Below are 17,155 nucleotides of genomic sequence, written 5' to 3' on the forward strand. Positions count from 1 at the left end.
AACCTTGAATGGTCCTTCAGAGCGGACAAGGTACTTTCAAGCCCACCTCATCTCACTCCCCTTGGCTTTATTCCTCATCACTGCACTTGGCATCCCTGATGCTTTCTGGTTTGTAGACTGTCTCCCTCCACCAGAATGGAAGCCCCACCAGCCCAGGAATGCTGCCCCAGAGCCTATCAGCGACCCTGGAACAGAGAACATGCTCATTCAAAAATTTTTTTGAATGAATGAATGAATCCGCATTAGCTCATTTAATCCCCACACAAACTTTGTGAAGTGGGTGGTATCGTGATATTATTTTCACCATCACATCCTCAGCCTAAGATGGGTCAAGTGACTTGTAGGGGCCAAGAGGGGGTAGAGCTGGAACTTGAACCCAGGGCTGGGGGCTGCAAATCCTCAGGTCTTCTCATCATTGTCTCCCTCATTGGAGAGAAGAGTAGCTCCTTCCTGAACCAGCCATCAGGGGCTTAAAACCCCAGGGAGCCTGGACCCTCCATCCAGATTCTCAGCAGGAACAGCCAGGCAGCTGGACACAAACCCTCGCTTGCTGGGGGCTGTGTTGGGGTCAGGTTGAGTGAGTGCCTCCACAACCAGTTTCCAGGGAGCGGGGAGACAGCAGGAAAGGGGAGCAGGTAGAAAGCGCTGAGGCAGGGCTTCCATACCTTGTTGATGCTGAACTGCCCCTCGAAGCGGCAGCCTGCCCCATTGTTCAGCGGGATCTTCATGGAGTTGTCGATGTGGCCCACTTCGTGCCTGCCCATCTCATCCTGAATGTCAAGCCCAACCACTGCAGGAGCCAAAGGGAGACAAAAGTCACAAACCCAGAGACACGGGAGGATGGAGGCCAGCCTGTTCTCTCTGGGAGCCTTCATTCATCCATTCCAGCGGCAGGCCGGGCTGGGGACCTCCAGGAGCTCATGGTCTGGGGTCCAAAGACTACAGGGGACAGGGTAATGACTCTGCTAAATGTGAGGCTAAGGGGAGGCAGTGCATAGTAGGGGTCCCGGGGCCACCATGGGGTCTGCCATACTGGTCCTCTGAATCTGGGTCCTGCCTCAGGTACTTAACCTCTGGATGCCTCAGTTTCTTTCTCTGTAAAATGGGGGGTTGACCATAATTGAACCTTCCTTGAAAGATTATGGGGATCAAATAGTTCATAGACGTAGAAAATGCTTAGGGTCTGATGAACGCTAGGTGGAAAGTGCTTAATAAATGTTATCTCTTGTATCTCAGATAGTCTTTGTATTTTTTTTTTTTTTTTTTTTTTGAGACGGAGTCTCGCTCTGTCGCCCAGGCTGGAGTGCAGTGGCGTCATCTCGGCTCACTGCAAGCTCCGCCTCCCGGGTTCATGCCATTCTCCTGCCTCAACCTCTCTGAGTAGCTGGGACTACAGGCGCCTGCCACCACGCCCGGCTAATTTTTTTTGTATTTTTAGTAGAAACGGGGTTTCACCGTGGTCTCAATCTCCTGACCTCGTGATCCGCCCGCCTCGGCCTCCCAAAGTGCTGGGATTACAAGCGTGAGCCACCGCGCCTGGGCAGTATTTTTTTTTTTTTTGAGACAGAGTCTCGCTCTGTTGCCCAGGCTGGTGTGCAATGGCACGATCTCGACTCACTGCAACCTCCGCCTCCTGTGTTCAAGCAATTCTCCTGCCTCAGCCTCCCAAGTAGCTGGGATTATAGGTGCCCGCCTATACAAAAAAATTTTTTTTGTATTTTTAGTAGAGACGGGGTTTCACCATGTTGGCCAGGCTGGTCTTGAACTTCTGACCTCAGGTGATCCACCCGCCTCAGCCTCCCAAAGTGCTGGGATTACAAGTGTAGGCCACTGTTCCCGGCCTTCAGATAGTTTTTGGGTTTATGGGGTGAATAGGCTCAGGCTCCCCATCCATTCATCCATCATTCACTTATTCATTCACACATTCCTTTACCCATCGCCTATGCCACCAGGCCCTGTGATAAGCACCAGGGATGCACAAAGGGAAAAGACAGGCCCTGCCTTCTGTCACCTCACTGTGACTCAGATGGCTTCCCCATCTGCAAAATGGGCAGGCCAATGCCAACTGCATCCCCAGAGATGGTCCAAGTAGCCAGTGGTGAGATGATCCCTGCAAACTATGGAAATGTAGGAATTTCCCTGGCAGGAGCGCTAGAAAGGAGGTGCCATAAAGAGGAAGAACAGCTGGAAGCAATTTTAAAGAGGGACAACCTTAAAAGGGAAAATTGGGAACAACTCTGTGTTCCTCGATGAGGAGAGAGAAGTGAGTGAGCATCCATCCATAGAAGGGAACATGCTGGAGCCATTCGAAATGACCCTCACGGGTCCACGGGACATGGGAAATGCCAATGGCGTATTGTGAAGTTCAGAGAAAACACAAGCAGGTCCGCATTTCACTCAGCAGTTCCAATGTTCGCAGCCTGTCCTCTAGATCCACAATGTGTGTCCAGATGTGTGTGCAAAGCTGCTCAGGCAACCTTATCTGAAATAGTGGCAATTGGAAGCAATTCAGCTGCTTGTCACTGGAGCCAGTGGAACAGCCCTCTTCCCAGTGCCGTGCGGCAGGTACAAAGAATGGGCTAAATGCAGGTGTGTGGAGGAGTCTCCGAGCAGATCAGTGGCTGAGTTACTAGCGCTGAGACCTCGAGCAGGTTACCCAATCTCTGTGCCTCAGTTTCCTCTTCTATCACAGGCTTGTTGTGAGGGTTAAAGAAAAGTAAAACAGGACTGGGCACAGTGGCTCACGCCGGTAATCGCAGCACTTTGGGAGGCCAAGGTGGGCGGATAACTTGAGGCTAGCAGTTCGAGACCAGCCTGGCCAATACGGCGAACCCCACCTCTACTAAAATCACAAAACATTAGCTGGGTGTGGTGGCAGGCGCCTGTAATCCCAGCTACTCGGGAGGCTGAGGCAGGACAATCACTTGAACCCAGGAGGCGGAGGTTGCAGTGAGCTGAGATCATGCCACTGTACTCCAGCCTGGGCAACAGAGAAAAACTCTATCTCAAAAAAAAAAAAAAAAAAAAAAAAAAAAAAAAGAAAGAAAAGAAAACTAAAATAGCACTTACTATGTGCTAGACTCTCTTCTAAGTGCCTTTTATGTAAGAACACACCTTCTTGGCTGGGCGTGGTGGCTCACACCTGTAATCCCAGCACTTTGGGAGGCTGAGGCGGGTGGATCACAAGGTCAGGAGTTTGAGACCAACCTGGCCAACATAGTGAAACCCCATCTCTACTAAAAATACAAAAAATTAGCCGGGCATGGTGGCAGGCGCCTGTAATCCTAGCTGCTCAGGAGGCTGAGGCAGGAGAATGGCTTGAACCCGGGAGGCGGGGCTTGCAGTGAGCTGAGATCGCGCCGTCACACTCCAGCCTGGGTGACAGTGTGAGACTCTGTCTCAAAACGAAACAAAACAAAACAAAACAAAAAAACACCATTGAAACACCCCTGTGGGGAAGATAATATTATCAGTCCCATTCTACATCTAGGGAAACTGAGGCACAGAGCCCTCACAGGTAGGAAACACCAGAGCCTGGAATGAAATCCAGGTGGATTTGCTTCTGAGCCCACGCCCTTCAGCCATTCTGCTAAGACACCTCAAATCCCAATGCATTTAATATAGCCAAAGGACGCAGGACAGGGCCTGGCCTGGAAGAATGGAATAAACGGCAGCTGTTATTATTTTACTCATATTATGAGAAATATGAGAACAGTTCCAAGACACTAGCTAGAAAAAAAAAAAAAAAGAAACTCCAGAAGGTTCCCATATGGTAGGTTCCCATATGGTAGGGTCCCAATTAATTATGTAAAAAGAAAAAACAACAATAACAACAAAAAAACCCCAAACCCAATATATGTTCACAGACACGCCCACGCATGTAGGGGTGGGGAACAGGGGCCCCACCTGCCAGCAGAGGTGTCCTTTGGGGAAGATGGCATGCTGGGACAAGAAGGGGGACAGGGGAGGGGTACTTTTGCTTTTTAAAAAACATATTACTTTTGTATTTTTGAATGTATGTCTTTTTTAAGATTAAAATGTATTCTATTAGTTGTATAATGAAGAATATTATTTTTAAAAGCAGGATATGAGATCACACATGCAGTACGATCTCAGCTATGTTCAGAAACACAGAAAGGAAGGCCAGCTGGACAGAATGATGGCAAAATGTCACCGACACTGCTGTCGGGTGGCAGAATTATGGGTGATCTCTTTTGCTTCCCTATGTTTTCCAGAAGTATAATGATGAGCATGCATTTTTTCCTATAATAAAAATGTGAAGTTCTTTTAAAGAAAAGCCAGAATGCTGGGCTCCAACAGGGGTGAGGGGGTTGGGGGTTCAGGTTACAGCTCCACAGATCCAGCAGGGCATGGCAGGGCACGGGGTGGGGGTTGCCTGGCCCCTCCTGGAACCACATCTCTTCCCTTTCCTACCACACTTGTCCCAGTCCTCTGGTCTGACTAAGAATTTCCTCGTTCCAGAGATACAGTCACTCCTGAATGAGAATCTGCCAGATGAATTATTTTTCTAAGTGAAAGAAAAAAAATAACAAAAAATAAGACCGACCTATTTCAACAGGTTCCCTGGCTTGGGGCCCAGCGAGGATTCAAAATTGTGACGTAAATCTCACCAAAAGCAATGACAGGGCTGAGACTCTTCCTATCTCTGGCCGGAGATGCACCCAGTGTTCTCTCAGCTGTGTCCTTTAACAGGAAGAGGGGGTGGGGAGAGAAGGGCCTGCAGCAGGCTCCGTGCCAGGCTGGGCAGAGGGACGGCTGGAACCCCAGTCCAGGAGAGGGTGCCCAGTCCACTCGCTGACAAGTCTAGGGACCATGGCATTAGATTCTCCCAAGAACCTCAGACAACAGACATTACTAAGCCCATTTTGCAGATGAGGAACCTGAGGCTCGGAGAAGTCACCCTAGCCAAGATCACAGTTTTAGCAAAGGAGCCAGGATCTGACTCCAAATCAGACTTCAAATGAGTTTTGTTTTGTAGAAGTAATTCATTCTGGGCCAGGCACGGTGGCTCATGCCTGTAATCTCAGCACTTTGGGAGGCTGAGGTGGGTGGATCACCTGAGGTCAGGAGTTCCAGACCAGCCTGGCCAACATGATGAAACTCCATCTCTACTAAAAATACAAAAATTAGCTTGGCATGGTGGTGCGCACCTGTAATCCCAGCTTGGGAGGCTGAGGCAGAAGAATCGCTTGAACCTGGGAGGCAGAGGTTGCAGTGAGCCGAGATCGTGCCATCATTGCACTCCAGCCTGGGTGACAGGAGTGAAACTCCGTCTCAAAAAAAAAAAAAAAAAAAAAAAAAGGAAGAAGAAGTAATTCATTCTTTTGGTTAAAACAAAATAGGTGTGAAGTCAAAAAGGGAATCTCCCAGCCCTTCACTGTCACAGGTGCTCTTGAGCCCTGTCCTGCACTCTCTCACGGATGGTGGACCGCTCCAGCTTCGGTAGGTGTCAGCTGCCAATGACTCAGAGCTGCACCCTTCTCCAGATGAATGCTCTTGGCTGACTGGAGGTCTTCTCGCTTGAGATGCTTGGGAGGTGATGTGACCCCTGCCACGCACACCACTCTGCAGCCATTACCCAATGACATGGATAATAACAGCCTGGTCCCATTGCTATTGGGTGTGACAAATGCTATGGTGTCATTCACACCCCACAGCATCCTGTGAGATCAGGCTGAGTTTGGACTTCAGCTGAACACACATCTTTGCTTATCCTGTCGTACTGCCCTATCCTGCGTCTCTCACTCCCTTACAGCTTCCTCCCCTCAACAAGTCACTTGCATGAGACTCTCAGGCTCTGCTGCGAAGCTGTAACATGACCCTAAGAGACATCCCACCTCCCTGCACCAAATCAGCTGCTCTCCAGGGGTAACCCCTATGAGTAGTGTCTTGTGTTTATTATGCCAGAAAACCTCCAAGTGCATGCATACTCAATTATATTCTCCTCCAAAAAAGAGTAGGGAGAACCATATGTTGGCTTGGCTTGTCCTGGAGATCTTGCCATTTCTGCACACACACATTTGCCCTAAGGAGGTGTCCTGCTGGAGGGAGGGGCTGCGTGGAGTACTCACACTCGCAGTGCAGATTGGGTAAACTGATGTTCAGACTGACGTCGATCTTGCCACCGCTGTCCTTGTCTGGGTCATCGACATAGAGCTCATTCACACTAGGGGAAAGACAAGTATAAGAACCTTTGTTGAGACGGCAGCAAAGATCTCAGCTGCAGGGGACAGCCGGGGACCACTTCACTTGGTGACCACAACTTAGATAACCCAGACTCCATCTGGGCAGAGCCTGCACCTCCTGTGCCCTCAGGCACGGGTCTAGGCTGCACTCTTCAAGTGCGGCCTTACCTCTCAAGAGGGGAGGACTGGGCTGGGCGCAGTGGCTCACGCCTGTTAACCCAGCACTTTGGGAGGCCAAGGTGGGTGGATCACCTGAGGTCAGGAGTTCGAGACTAGCCTGACCAACATGGTGAAACCTCGTCTCTACTAAAAATACAAAATTAGCTGGGCGTGGTGGCGCGTGCCTGAAATCCCAGCTACTTGGGAGGCTGAGAATCCTGAACCCAGGAGGCTAAGGTTGCAGTGAGCCGAGATTGCGCCACTACACTCCAGCCTGGGCAACAAGAGTGAAACTCCGTCTTAAAAAAAAAAAAAAAGAGGGGAAGGCTGGGGCTCAGGAGAGAAGGGGTGGGTTGGGACAGCACAGTGGTAAGAGCATACCTTTCAGAGTCAGACAGATTCAAGTTCAAATTCTGGTTCTGGCACTTCCTATGCTCACCTCTGTGAACCCACCTGTTAAGTGGGGATAACACCACCCACTGCAAATAAGGTGGCTTGAACACTAAAATGAGAAATAGGGGTCTTATAAGGGATCAGGGCCTGGCGCCAACAGGCACAGAGGACCTTACAGCCTCCTCTCGAGGTCCCCTCCCTGCAGCTGGGAAGCCAGGAATTCCCTGATGCTTATCCCTAGGGGCAGAACCGGTTTTGAGAAACAGCTGGATGGCTGTATTAATTTCCTGTGGCTGCTGTAACAAATTATCACAACGTGAACGGCTTAAACCACACACATTTATTGTCTTATGCTTTTGGAGGTCAGAAGTCTAAAACGGGCTGTGTTCCTGGGAGAATGCATTTTCTTGCCTTTTTCAGCTTCTAGGCCCTGCCTAGGCTTGTGGCCCCTTCTCCCAATTACAAAGCCAGCAGCTTCCCCCTTCTTTGACCTCCACCTCTCTCTCTTTTATTTTTTTGAGACAGAGTCTCACTCTGTTACCCAGGCTGGAGTGCAGTGGCGCAATCTCGGCTCACTGCAACCTCCACCTCTCAGGTTCAAGCAATTCTTCTCCCGAGTAGCCGTGAACTACAGGTGCGCACCACCACTCCAGTTAATTTTTGTATTTTTAGTAGAGACGGGGTTTCACCATATTGGCCAAGCTAGTCTCAAACTCCTGACCTCGTGATCCACCACCCCCCCGCCCCCACCCCCGCCCCCGCCTCAGCCTCCCAAAGTGCTGGGATTACAGGCGTGAGCCACTGTGCCTGGCCTCCACCTCTCTCTCACAGGAACTCTTGTGATTTCATCCAGTCCACCTGGCTAACCCAGGATCCTCTCCCCATCTCGAGATCCTTAATGTAATCACATTTGCAAAGTTCCTTTTGAATACAAGGTAACACGGCCACATGCATCAGGGACAGGGACAGGGACAGGGACCTAGACATCACGGGGGGCAGAGAGTCATTATTCTGTCGACCGCATTGGCCATATTTAGGGGCAGGTGGCTCCACAGACAGCCATGTCACCTTGCTGTCAGCAGCACAGTATTGGCATCTTTTAGCAATCCAAATTTGCTCAACAAATACTTTTTGAGTACCTACTACCTGACAGGAGCCAGAAACAGCAATGAATCAGCCAGATGCTGTCTCTGCCTTCTTCAAGCTGATAGACACAAGAACCAGACATCACTCAGCTCCTAAATATGCTGCCACCCCCAACGCTGATTAGTACTTTCACAGAAAGCTGCAGGGGGCCGTGACAGGGACTACAGGGCCACTGACCTTTGGGGAGAAGGGGCTGGGAAGACTTCTCCGAGGTGTGAATGAGGTCTGGGGGATGCGTAGGCATCATCCTGGCAGCATGTGCAAAGGCCTGGAGGTTGGGGAGAGCATGGCTGGTTTGGGGAACTGAATGAAGGTCACCGTGGTTGCAGTGTAAGGAGGCTGCACGAGGCCTTTAGATTTTTTTTTTTTTTTTTTTTGACAGAGTCTCGCTCTGTCTCTCAGGCTGGAGCGCAGTGGTGCGATCTCAGCTCACTGCAACCTCCGTCTCCCGGGTTCAAGCGATTCTCCTCCCTCAGCCTCCCAAGTAGCTGGGACTACTGGCATGCGCCACCATGTCTGGCTAATTTTTGTATTTTTAGTAGAGGTGGGGTTTCACCAGGTTGGCCAGGCTGGTCTTGAAGTCCTGACCTCAGGTGATCCGCCCACCTCAGCCTCCCAAAGTGCTGGGATTACAGGCGTGAGCCACCGTGCCCGGCCGAGGCCTTTAGACTTGATATGAGCAAAGCCATGGGCTCCCTCTGGCTGCTGCGAGGAAGACCCACTGGAGGGGCTGCTGTGCAAGAGGGAGACCAGGCGGGGGATGGCGGCGCCTTGGATGGGGTGGGATGGGAATGGAGAGGAGGAGGGCTGTAGGAACCCACGTAGAGCAGACGGGACTTGCTGATGGATGGGACTGGGGCGGAGGGGGGTGAGGCGAGGGGGGAATGCAGACACACTGCTGTGTTTCTTCCCGGACCCATTCTTTGGGCTGAGAGCCCTTGGAAGAGGAGCAGGACCAGCAGGAGGGAGAGGTACTGAGTGCCAGAGGCTGTGCTGAGCCCAGGTGTCTTGGAGGCATCCCCAAGTAGCTGCTGGATGTCTGATGGCCGCATCTGATTCCCAGATAATGCCCCCCACCCAGAGGGAACCAAATCTAAAGGCCTGGCCTAGGGGGCAGCTGAAGGGGGCAGTGCTTCAGGTGGCTGGGCTGTGGTTAAACATTTATTAGGCCCCTTGGGTCCAGTCCCTAGGCTGTAAAATAAAAGAGAACTGCCCCATCTAAGCAATGAAGACTCCAAGAGAGCTTTGTAAATGGCCACATCTTAGGGAAAGAACGAGTCGGACCAAGGCAAAGGAATTTTGTTTTTACTAAGACCACATCTTTGCACCCCTAGCACCTGGTGTGATGCTGTTCACAGGGAACGGTGGGCTCTGAAAGACACCTGGGGCTTCTCTGTGGGGCCCACAAGGATACTCCCAGAGACAAGAGTGCAACAGATGGGCCCCCACTCGTTAAGCTGGGGGAGGCCTACTGCGTGCATTCACGCCGTCCCATGTGCACCTGTGAAATGCCCTGAGCCCCATCTTAAAACCAGGAAACAGGCTCAGAAAGGGTGTGTCCCATCACCAGGGTCACATGCTAGGAAATGGCCGAGCTAGAATCTCAACCCAGGCTTTCCACAGCTCAGGCTGCCTCCCAGCCCTCTCCTCAGCATCAGGGTCAAGGAAGAAAATGAAGGAGGGACCTGGTCCTGGGAAGCCTTAGGATGGGAGAGGGGAGACATGGGCCTGCGCTTGACCTTGCTTGTAGTGTTGGCCCCAATCAGAGGCCACCAAGAACAAAGGAGCTGGAGGGAGAGGGGCAAACAGGAGCCCAGGAGGTTATGAGAGGACTAGCTGGATTTCCTAGGCCAACTAAGAATTCCTAACCCTAGCTGGGGAAGGTGACCGCACCCACCTTTAAACACGGGGCTTGTAACTCAGCTCACACCCGATCAATCAGGTAGTAAAGGGAGCTCACTAAAATACCAGTTAGGCTAAAAGCAGGAGGTAAAGAAACAATCAAATCATCCATCGCCTGAGAGCACAGGGGGAGGGACAATGATGGGGATATAAACCCAGGCATTCGAGCTGGATGGGGCAACCCCCTTTGGGTCCTTCCTTTGTATGGGAGCTCTGTTTTCACTCTATTAAATCTTGCAACTGCACATTCTTCTGGTCCATGTTTGTTCCTGCTCGAGCTCAGCTTTAGCTCGTGGTGCTGATTGCAGTCGTCATAGACCCGCCGCTGACTTCCATCCCTCTGGATCCAGCAGGGTGTCCGCTGTGCTTATCCAGCGAGGCTCCCATTGCCGCTCCCGATCGGGCTAGAGGCTGGCCATTGTTCCTGCGTGGCTAAGTGCCGGGTTTGTCCTAAATGAGCTGAACACTAGTCGCAGGGTTCCACAGGTCTCTTCCGTGACCCACGGCTTCCAACAGAGCTTAACACTCACCGCATGGCCCAAGGTTCCATTCCTTGGAATCCGTGAGGCCAAGAACCCCAGGTCTAAGAACAAAGACCCGCCAGTAACAGGCCCCAGGAGGATGGTCCTCCCTACAGCCAAATGCTCTGCCCTGGCCTTCAGCACCCAATTTCTACCCCAGCTGTAATGTGCAACTCTGGAGAGCTGTTGAGTAATGAAACTGCTGGGTGATTAACACACAGTCAACTAAGGAGAGCCTGGGCTTCCCTTCCCAGCCAGGAAGCCGCCTGAGACTCTTCCTTGAAGCAACTCACCTGTCCCACCTGGTGAGGCTGGGCCTCCGCACAGCACTGAGGGATTGTGGGATGATGTCATCCACTGGCAACCCTCTGGAGGTGACCTCAGCCAAGAGCAAAGTGAATCCCGGGTGTGGCACCAAGGTGAGCTCACCCACAAGGCTCCAAGAAGCCTCTCCCAGGCGTGGGTCCCTGTCTTCCTAACCAGAATAAGCAGAGAACAGGCTCCGCAGGGCTAGAGGGCCACCCAGAACAAGGGGGCAGCGGTGCTGGGCAGGGACGGCCTGCGGCGCTCTGGCCAGGCTGGTTATGTAAGGCCAGAACTGGCTGCTCCCAGGCTCCTTCCTGGAGGGCCCCGGGCTGTGGGATAAACACAATTCAATCACCTGGGCCGCCTGATGAGGTCAATAAAGCCGCCTTCGTGTCCAAGGCAAATGTTCCAGGGCTGCTGGCTTCCTGCCACCCTAGCCAGCGCCACGAGCTCACCCACAACCACCCCACGACAGGGGCCTGCCAAGGCTAACTAACTTCATTGGCTAGGGCTGAACTGATTTTAAAAGGCCAACGGGCTGCCAGAAATCAACCCACCTGGAAGAAAAGGAAATGTTTTTTGTGGATTCATTGTGGTTTGAGGACTTCCATGGGCCTGACTCCCCTGTCACCAGTGTGGGCAGTGGGAAGGCCTATGGAGGCAGTGGCAGACAGGTGTGGGCTCACCTCCTGGCTCTGCCACTTAGGAGCTGGGAGACCTAGGACACACTGCTTCACCTCTCTGAGCCTCAGTTTCCTCATCTGTAAAACTGGAAAAGCTTTCAATCAGTTTGAAAATCAGCAAAATTAATCTATGGCAATGGAAGTCAGAATAATAGTGGTGGGGGCTACAGACTGGGAGGGGCTCAAGGGACCCTTCTTTGGTGATAGAATGTATTATGTCTTCATCAGAGTGATGGTTACGTGTGTAAACACAGGTGAAAATTCATCAGGCCTCTACATTAAGATTTGTGTACTTTGCTGTATGTAAGTTACACATACCTCACTAAAATAAGAAAATAAGAAAGGAAAGGAAGGAGGGAGAGAGGAAAGGAGAGAAAAAGAGGAAAATAAGGATAAAGATTCTGTCTACTTCACAGGGCTGCTGGAGGACTGCCAGGTCAAGCTGTTAGCTGCCCCAGGGCAGGAGAGTGAGTGAGTATGTGTATGTTAGTGAGTGTGAGTCAGTGTGTGTGTGTGTGTGTGCATGTGTGAGACTCATCTCTCTCTCGAGGGCTGATTCCAGACCCTTCTTGGTAAAGAAAATACAGCAGCGCAAGGGAAGCCTAGGCTACCAGGGTTCAAATCCTGGCTCTGCCACCTCTTGGCTGATTGACTTGGGCAAGGGGCTTCCCATCCATCAGTTTCCCCAGATGTAAAATGGGGACAATCATAGGGGTTGCCATGGGGTTGCTGAGAAGATCAAATGAGAACAAGAGCAATGCTAAGTGTGGTCTTAGTAAACAGTAAGTGCTCAATAAATATCCACTGTTTTTATCATTATTATTAATATCGATGCTCAATGAGTTGATCCAGTGTTTAATAAGGGTACTGTTCTCCCTTCATGTCGATGAAACCAGGCTCAGAGGAGCACAGATGGCTGGCCAAGATCATAGGACCAACAGGAGGCAGAGGCAGGATCCTAGCCCAGGGACGGGGGGCCCAGAGCCCATGCTCTTTCCAAGGCATTGCACTGCCTGGATGGGATGGGAATCGGTGAAAAGCTGAGGGGCTGGTGGCCCTCAAGTGGACTTGTGATGCAGGCATCCTAGTCCCTTTTCATAATCTTCAGGTGTGCCCTCTCCCACCAGGGCCCAGGTGCCTGCAGGGTACAGGGGTGCTTAGGGGTCCAGTTCCATCTGTCCCACAAGCCTCTCCCACCCCCGTCAACACCCCCAGGATGAGGGCTCCCTGAGCCTCAGCACAGAGCGTGTGCTCACAAACTTCAGTGGAATGACCCTGAGTAGAGGAGGGAGTCCTCAGCAGAACTCCCAGGATGCAGGGGAAGGCGCGCGCTGGTGGAGGAGTCGGGAGCACATTCCAGGTGGGGGACGCCAGATGGCGTCAGGGAGTCAGGCCCAGCGTGGTGAGTGCGTGGGAGGGTGGGTGGTGTGGGTGGGCAGTGGCCTTGTAGGGAGAGGTACGCAAGGGCCCGGGGAGGTGTAGGTGGGGGGAGTGTAAATGGAATGTGGTGGAGGGCCTTGAAATTCTAGTCTGAGGCCTGAGTTCGATGACATCTATACAAAACAATTTTATTTGCTTTTAGAAGAGCCCTTAAATAGTTCAGATTCCTGCCTGAAGTCTCTGACCTCTATGCTTCGAAATTTGATGGAATGGAAACTTAGGCGGCGGTGAGGCCCGCCGCAAGGGCTTGGGGTGGGGTGGAGGGAGGGATGGAGATTCTGCAAGCATGCGCTCCGGAACCTTGAGTTTCAAATCCTGAGTCATCCAGGTAAAAGTATGTGCATCTATTACCAACCAGGTGGATGTCTAAAATACATCCCTTGACAGCCAGTCGCCGGGTTCTGCCCACCCCTGCTCCAAAGCCAAAGTCCCAGCACCCTCGGCCCTTCTGACTTGGGTCATCCCCCAGTTCCTACCAGGGCTTTGGCCTCTGGGTGGCCCCACACCAAACCCATCTTCACAAGAAGTGAGCTGTCTGAGACATAAACCCGTCACTCCACACTCAGATGCCCTCAGGCCTCCCATTGCTGAGAGCAATGTCCTTCATGCTCCTTAATGGGATGCCTGGGGCCCTCTACCCAGCCTGGCTCACAACCCAGGCTCAAGGCAGGCAACCTGGAGACTTCCAGCTCCTCCTCCTGGTTAAAACACTGCTCCCCACTCCGGGCCTCCTACGGTGAGCCTGTGAGAACACCGTGATCTCCAGGTGACCTCCAAGCTCCCACCTCCCAGGCTTCCATCTGCCTGTTTGGCCACGTCACCCTAGAAGGGTGCATCCAACTCCTCCAGTCAACTATTCTGATCAAAAAGCAGTGGCTCCCATGAGCCTGGGGCCCTGAAATGCTCGGGGCAGGGAAATGGGGTACAACAGAGGGGAGGTGCTGAGTCTGGGCTTTAGCATCACAGACCTGTGTTTGACTCCAGTTCCACCACTTACTGCTTCATGTGGTTTTGGCCGCCTGGTGCCTCAGTTTCCCCAGCTGTAACATGGGGTGAACAGTAGTAGTTACCTCGAGGGGTTCTGCGATGACCAGTGCAATGACCATCATGAAGTGCTGACCTGCCGGGCGCAGCCTGCACGCCTATAATCAATCCCAGCACTTTGGGAGGCCAAGGTGGGAGAATCGCTTGAGCCCAGAAGTTTGAGACCAGCCTGGGTAACATACAGTGAGACCCCTGTCTCTACAAAGAATTAGAAAATTAGCCAGATGTGGTGGCTCACGCCTGTAGTCCCAGCTACTCGGGAAGCTGAGGCAGAAGGATCGCCTGGGAGGTCGAGGCTACATAGAGCCATAATTGAGCCACTGCCCTCCAGCCCGGGCAACAGAATGAGGCCCTGTTTCAAAAAACAAACAAAAAAAATAAAAATCAAGTGCTGACCTAGGTGTTGGCATGCACATGATAAATCCATGAGTTATAGTATGGAAGGTACCATGAGTTATATTACATTATAAACTATCAATGGAGAGTTCCAGTTACTATATTTTATTAGTATAAATCCTCATGAGGTTAATAATTTTTAAGAGCAGTGAGAGACTGGGCAGTCAGAGGCTGGAACATTCTGTGGCCAGGTTGCCTGAGGAGGGGCCTGCTCCCTGAAAACATGGAGTTTCAGAACACTCTGTGGGGCCTCTTTCCCAAGGATAATTACCGGCCTGTCCAAAGCCAGGTTGGAGCCCAACCACCCAAACAAATGTGCCTCCCCCTCACCCCCCACCAGGACCAGGCCAGAATAAGCGTCTTATGTCACTGATAACCACAGGCTGGGGCTGGAGCCATGTTGATCCAACCAACGGTGACCTCATTTCCTTAAGTTACAATCTCATGGTGGCGGGAGGGGGCACTGACCCCACTGTGGCCACAAACCTGCCACAGAGGGCCAGCCATCCAGAAAATGAGAACTGTGACCTTCAGTTCTTCCCAAACCTGCAGGGCTTCCTGGGGGTCACAAGCTTCTGACAACTGGAAGACCCCAAAGATGCGATGCTTTCTCCTCTCAATTGCTCAGTAAGTCCTAGGGCTCATCCCACGGAGGCCCTTCGGGCAACTCCTATAGCTTAGTAAGGAGGCAGCAGGGAGGGCAAGGGGGCATTAGGGTCACTGCATCTTCATAGCTGGAGCATCTGGCCTGAGCTCTGCACAGATCTCTCTATTCATGCCTGCCTCCCTCCCTCTCTCCAGCCACTGACTTAGCACAGGGTTGGACTCAAGGCAAATACTCAAAAAATGTCCCCTCATGTTATCTTTTTTTTTTTTTTTTTTTTTTGAGATAGGGTCTCGCTCTGTCTCCTAGGCTGGAGTGCCGTGGCGCAATCATGGCTCACTGCAGCCTGGATTTCTTGAGCTCAAGTGATCCTCCCACCTCAGCCTCCCAAGGAGCTGGGACTACAGGTGTGTGCGTCCACGGCCAACTAATGTTTTTAAAATTTTTTGGCAGAGACAGGATCTCACTGTGTTGTCCAGGCTGGTCTCGAACTCCTGGGCTCAAGTGATCCTCTGGCCTTGGCTTTTCAAAGTGCTGGGATTACAGGTGTGAGCCACTGCACCTGGCCCCCTTCCTCCCCTCATCCCTAAGCTTTGTACCTCTCCAGGGACTTGGTGGGATCAGAGCGTCCAGGGTGCCCCTGGGAGAGAGGGAGAGGAAGTCCTGGCACAGGGGAATGGGGAGCAGCGGGAACACACTGTGCTCTTCAGAAAGCAGCAGCCCTGCCCTTGGGAAGCTGCATGAGTTGTCTGGGCTTGCTGGAAGGGCCCTTCCCCAGTGCTCCCGGGCATTCTGCGGGTGGGGCCCCACCTGCTCGAGCCTCAAGCTGTGACGTCAAAACTCTCTTGTTGGCAGCCCATTGCCTCAGTGCCCCACCTCATGTGGGATGAGCTGGGAATGCCACCCCACATGCTGTCAGCAGCAGGCAAGAGAGGCGTCTTTTTAACTCAAAGCAGAAGAGGGGACAAGGAATTCACATTCACTGAGTACTTACATGCCTGGTGCGGAGCGGCCTTAAAACCTTTTTAGAGTTAGATGCGGATTATGTAGGAAATGAATAAATGCACGAAGAGATATGGACCTTATGATATTAAAGTATATCCGGCACTATATTAAGTCAGCTTTCAGCTAAACAATCTTGTTTGATCCTCATAAAATATCATGTATCTGCAGCCATCTCATTGTCTACCTCCTGCCCTGCTTTAGTTCTTGTCTTTGGAGTACTTGCCCCTGATTGATATAGTCTAGTTTTGTTTGCTTGTTGACTGTGTCTACCACTGGCATTTTCAGCTCCTCCACGTGTGGAACCACAGAGCAGTGAGTGAGCAGGTCCGGCCCTGGGCTCCAGGAGCTCATCATCAAGAAGTGAATCCCAGGCCGGGAGCAGTGGCTTACGCCTGTAATCCCAGCCTGGGATTACAGGCTGAGGCGGGTGGATCATTTGAGGTCAGGAGTTCGAGACCAGCCTCACCAAAATGGTGAAACCCTGTCTCTACTAAATATCCAAAAATTAGCTGGACATGGTGGCTCTCGCCTGTAATTCCAGCTACTCAGGAGGCTAAAGCACAAGAATCTCTTGAACTCGGGAGGCGGAGCTTGCAGTGAGCTGAGATCATGCCACTGCACTACAGCCTGGGCAACAGAGTGAGACTCCGTCTCCAAAAAAAAAAAAAGTGAGTCCCAATTCTACCTGGCAGCGCAGAAGGCCTGGCCCCTCTCTGTCCTGCCTGTTCTACCTCCTACCCTCTCCGCTTGCTTGCTTTGTCCTGGCTGATTGACCTTCTTCCTGCCTTCACATACACCAGGTCATCCCTGCCTGAGGCCCTTTGCACCTGCTGGTGTCCTGCCCACAGCACATAAAGCCACCTGCCTGGTGCCTGGTCTCAGCAGATGACACATGTGTGCCTCTGTCACCTTGCTCAGAACATGACAGGCCTGCCAAACCAAGCAGGTCCCCTCCTAGAGGGTGGGGTACAGCCTGCAGAGGCCAGTGGGTGCCTGGCATACAACGGGTACCTCATAACATCAGCAAGTCTCAACCTCTTGCTGCTCTTCCCGCTTCGACCTCTGATTCATGATAGGGTGATCCTAAGATGTCCAGTGACTGAGTTGTACAGAGGGGAAGATGCTTGACTTGGACACGGCCATCTCCCATTAGAGGCCTGGGGGGAATAAAACCCCTTCTTCGAACCCTGCATGGCCACAGGGTCATGTCTTGGGAAGCAGACCAACCTCTCCCAGAGCTGGAAGGGAGCTCTGACTCTGGTCTACTCTCCATTTGGCTACCAATACTGAGACCCAGAGGGGTTCGGCAACTTGCATAGGGTCACACAGCAAAGTAGTAATTAAGCAGAG

General features: G+C 52.0%; 1 protein-coding gene across 1 annotated transcript in view; it reads right to left on the reverse strand.

The window, feature by feature from the left end:
* Positions 1–17,155, reverse strand: part of ERGIC1 (endoplasmic reticulum-golgi intermediate compartment 1) — a 118,847-nt gene that overhangs the window by 37,277 nt on the left and 64,415 nt on the right. Inside the window, exons 4-5 of the mRNA XM_003273242.3 lie at positions 6,093–6,187; positions 666–790 (exon numbers count right to left, since the gene is read on the reverse strand). Coding sequence (XP_003273290.1) covers positions 666–790; positions 6,093–6,187 — 220 coding nt within the window. The remainder of the gene's footprint in view (positions 1–665; positions 791–6,092; positions 6,188–17,155) is intronic.

This window comes from Nomascus leucogenys, chromosome 2 (genome assembly GCF_006542625.1).
Source record: "Nomascus leucogenys isolate Asia chromosome 2, Asia_NLE_v1, whole genome shotgun sequence".
Lineage (NCBI taxonomy): Eukaryota > Metazoa > Chordata > Mammalia > Primates > Hylobatidae > Nomascus > Nomascus leucogenys.